Consider the following 4,034-nt stretch of genomic DNA (forward strand, 5'->3'; position numbering starts at 1 on the left):
GGGCTCACGGCCCCCCGTCACCCCCCGGGGGGGGGCAGTGCCCCTCCCTACAGCCCCCCCCCCCCAGCACCCCGGGGAATCGGCCTCGCAGCAGGAGCACCCCTCCATCCAGGGCCATCCTGGAGCCCGGTCCCGGCCCCCCCAACACCACCACCACCAGCCCCGCGCGCCCCACCTGCTGCGGGTCTGGTCGGCCCTGGCCTCCATCAGCAGCGCCTTGAACCGGCGGATGGCGACGGCGGCGACGACGGCACCCAGGAGGACGATGCTGAGCAGGACCCCCGCGGCCATCCCCAGCAGGCTCTGCTGCGTCACCCGGTAGTCGCAGCGCAGCCCCATGAACCAGAAATCGCTGCCGACGGGGCACCTGTGCCAAGGTGGGGGGGGGATCGGCCACCGGGGCGGGGGACAGCACCCGTCACCCCAGAGCTGGTCCCAGGGGCACTCACTGGCAGAGGGGCTCGCGGTCCCGAGGGTGGGTGCAGATGCCGTGGTTCTTGCAGTAGTCGCGGTGGCAGAGGGAGGTGCAGGTGGCGTTCCCGTCCGCCCCGGCCACACAGGCGAAGCCGGCCCGGCAGGCGAAGAGCACAGCGCAGGGGTCCAGAGGCCGCTCTGCAGTAGAGGGGCGTTCGGCTGTGCCACCCCCTCCCCACCCAGCAGGGAGCCAGGGCCAGGCACATGCCCACCTGTGACCAGCCCCGGCCGGGCACTGGACCCTGGGGACCGCGGGAGGGTGCAGTGATGGCGCGGCCCCACACACGCCCCGCGCTCACCCAGAGCCATGTTGCGCAGGACGGGAGCGGTGCCCACCGCCAGCCCTGGCCGGTTGCCGCCGGAGCCCAGGGCGCCGTCGAGGAGCTCGCCCAGCCCTGGCGCCTGCACCCGCTCTGCCGCGAACAGCGCGTCGTACTCCAGCACCACGCTGCCCTCCCTGAGGGGACACCCCACGACGAGTCCAGGGGTGGTGGCTCGGACCCCCCGGTCCAGCACTGCACCCCGGCACCGCTGCAGCCCCGCAGCGTGTGACGCTCCCTGTACCCCCCGTGCCAGGGAGCATCGCACGCTGCGGGGCTGTGCAAGCACCTACCTGATCCCCGTCACCTCCAGCCGCAGGAACCCGGGCACCGACATGAAGAGGGGCGCGACCTGTGCAGGGAGGAAGCTGAGCACGATGCAGGATGGCCCCCGGCCGCAGCCTTCCCCCCCCGGACGGCCCCGTCCCATGCTCACCGTCCGGTTGAAGCTGTGCAGCAGGCCCTGGCGCTCGCGGGACCCGGGGTCCTGCAGGGCGGGAACGAACCCCATGTCCAGCACCAGCTCACAGGGGATGCGGAGGAGGGATGCTGTGGGAGGAGAGACAGGGATCAGCACTACAGGGACCCGCACTGCCTGCCCCGGGGGGGTCCACCACCACTGACTGCCCCAAGCTGATGGCTCCTTGGAGCTCTTCTCCTCCCGCCATGCCCAGGCAGAGGGTCCCAAACCCCCCCAGACGCACCTCTCAGGAGGGGTGGCTGATCCTCCACGATGAACACCCGGGGGGCCCTGCCTGCCGTGGCTGGGGCCAGAGTCGCTCGGGGGGTGTCAGCATCTGGCCACCCTCTGGAGCTGCTCAACGGCTGGACCAGGTCTGTGTCCCCGGCAGCTGGGGGGGACCCGGGGCCCCCACGATGGTTCAGGGTCCCAGGGGGATCGGTGGGCTGCTGTGGGGGCCCTGGCACCATGGTGGGCAAATGAGTTGGGGGCCCCCACGTCAGCCCTGCTGCATTCCCCTGCAAGACCGCAGCACCGGGCTCCGTCGTGACTGTCCCCATGTCCCTGAGCTGTGCTGGGCTGGTGGTGGCAGCTGTGGTGGTGGTGACAGCAGCGGCAGCGGTGGCGGTGATGCTGACAGTGGTGGTCAGCCCCAGGGGAGATGCAGACTGGGATGCAGCCGGCTGCTGGGGGGGCCCAGGGGCTGAGGGGGGGGCAGAGCTGCCTGGCTGCCAGCTCAGCGGAGCAGTTGCTGCCCAGGGCATGGCATCACCTACCCCCACCGTGGTCCCCCCAAGGATTTGGGGGCTCTTAGCAGGATCCCCCCCCGAGCTGGGGTGGGGCAGCCAGTGCCCCAGGGATGGCCCTGCTGGGGGGGTGCCCAAAGCAGGGCTGAGCCCCAGGACACCCCGGCTGGTCCCCGGGGAGGGCTGTGGGGTCGGTGACAGGGTCACTGCAGAGCTGCCAGTTGGGGTGGGCTGCAGGGACGGGAGCACGCGGGGGGACCCTGTGCTGGCGTACGGCACCCTGCTCTGTGCCGCAACAGTGCTGCCTGGGGCCACCGAGGTGGGGGGCTGCCCTGGCATGGGTGGTGGACGCCAGGTCTGGACCAGGGGGATGTGGCTGTGCTGAGGGGTACCCTCTGTGTCGGGTGGCCCCAACACCCCCGTGGTTGGGTCCAGGGCTCCCCCCAGGCTCGGGGTTGTCACGCCTGGGGTGCTGGTGGTGGTGGTGGGGACAGGCAGACCTGATCCCTTGCCTGTGGAAGGCAGCGAGGTTGGGCCTGTCCCCATGGCTGGCTGGGCTGTGCTGGCCAGGGGGCCCCCAGGGCCACCAGCCCCCAGGGATGGCAGAGAGGGGCGAGGGGCAGAGCGGGGACCCTGCCAGGCGATGTCCGTCCCACGCCACAGGCGGGACTCAGAGCCCCGACCTCCTGCCAGCCCTGGCAGCCCCTGCCATGTCCCCTGCGGTGTCCCCGCGGGGCTCAGCAGCCTCTGCAGCCCCCCGACAAAGGGGGACGTCCCCGTCATCTCCAGCGCAGGGCTACCCGTGGCTGGCACAATGCTCGGGTGAGTCCCTGGGCTGCCATCACCCAGCGGGACGGTGGCACTTGTGCCCTCCCCAGCCCACAGCTCCGGGGACGAGGGGCCCTGTGAGCCCCCCTGTCTCTGTGCAAGCCCTGTCCCCTTGGGGCTCTGTCCTGGCAGGGTGCTGGGGGACCCCCACTGCCTCCCAGCAGAGCCGGGCACCGTCACGGAGGATGGTGAATGCGAGGGGCTCCCCTGTGGAGTCGTGGCACCTTCCACCATCACATTTCCTACAGGGTCAGTCCCGGGGGGAGATCCGGCGGTAGGAGCTGTGTCCGGCTCCGTAGGTGCTGGGGCAGGGGATGGCCGCTCAGTGGTGCCTGCAAAGAGTGGGAGCCCTGGGCGCTCGGTGGCTGTTCCATCCCACGCCGCGGGCCCTGTCCCCTCCCCGCCTGCGTGGGTGCTCCCCTGGGGACTGGGGGGCTCGGCAGTCCTGGCAGGTGTCCCAGGGAAGGGCAGCAGCCCAGCCTCTGTCCGCAGCTGCCCCACGGCCTCCGGCATCGGCGCCCGCCCCGTGCCAGCTCCTCGCTCCGGATCTACAGGCAGAGGCAGAAGTGAGGGGATGCTGAGCAGGGCTGACCCGCAGCCGGCACCCCACAGCCACTGGCTCAGCGCCCCGGGCCGCAGCTTGGCACCAACGCATGTGGCGGGCACGCGGTGCCGCAGACCAAGGGCCACGATGGGACCCAGTCCCGGCGGTACCTGTCTGGCAGCGCTCCCCTGTCGCGGTCCCCAGGCGGGTGCAGGGGATGGCGGTACTCAGCATGGAGCCCGTCCCGCTGCCGAGGCTGGGGCAGAGCCATGCACAGCACTCCACAATCACTGCGGGGAGAAGGGAGAGAGCAGCGCGCGCAGGTGTCGGGCATCAGGCATCACGCACCAGCATTGGGCATCTGCACCGGGCATCGTGCCCCTCTGTAACCGAGGGCGGCACTGCCAAAGGAGACCCTCAGGAACGACCCAAACCCAGCTGGAAACCACCCGCCTTCGTCTCCGCGGACCAAACCGAATCCTGCCCCACCCGGCCACGCTCTGCCGCGTGCTGGAAACGCCCGCTTTGCCCCGAACCAAACCACGTTCCGGCAGAGTCACCACGTGCCAACGCCGGCACCGCCGGCTCGCCGAGCACAGCACCACGCCGGTGCCAGGCCAGCGCCAGGCCAGCCCTCGCCCCGGCCAGGGCTCCGGGTCCCC

The 4,034-nt window shown here is 71.5% G+C and overlaps 1 protein-coding gene across 1 annotated transcript in view; it reads right to left on the bottom strand.

Annotated features, from left to right (window-relative positions):
- The window catches only part of LOC104833746 (interphotoreceptor matrix proteoglycan 2-like), a 6,122-nt gene extending 4,398 nt beyond the window's left edge, over positions 1-1,724 (bottom strand). Inside the window, exons 1-6 of the mRNA XM_010570625.1 lie at positions 1,499-1,724; positions 1,231-1,343; positions 1,088-1,146; positions 774-931; positions 450-612; positions 176-367 (exon numbers count right to left, since the gene is read on the bottom strand). Coding sequence (XP_010568927.1) covers positions 176-367; positions 450-612; positions 774-931; positions 1,088-1,146; positions 1,231-1,343; positions 1,499-1,724 — 911 coding nt within the window. The remainder of the gene's footprint in view (positions 1-175; positions 368-449; positions 613-773; positions 932-1,087; positions 1,147-1,230; positions 1,344-1,498) is intronic.
- Between the last annotated feature and the right edge of the window lie 2,310 nt (positions 1,725-4,034).

Source organism: Haliaeetus leucocephalus, unplaced genomic scaffold, assembly GCF_000737465.1.
Source record: "Haliaeetus leucocephalus isolate CR32 unplaced genomic scaffold, Haliaeetus_leucocephalus-4.0 Scaffold295, whole genome shotgun sequence".
NCBI classification, from domain to species: domain Eukaryota; kingdom Metazoa; phylum Chordata; class Aves; order Accipitriformes; family Accipitridae; genus Haliaeetus; species Haliaeetus leucocephalus.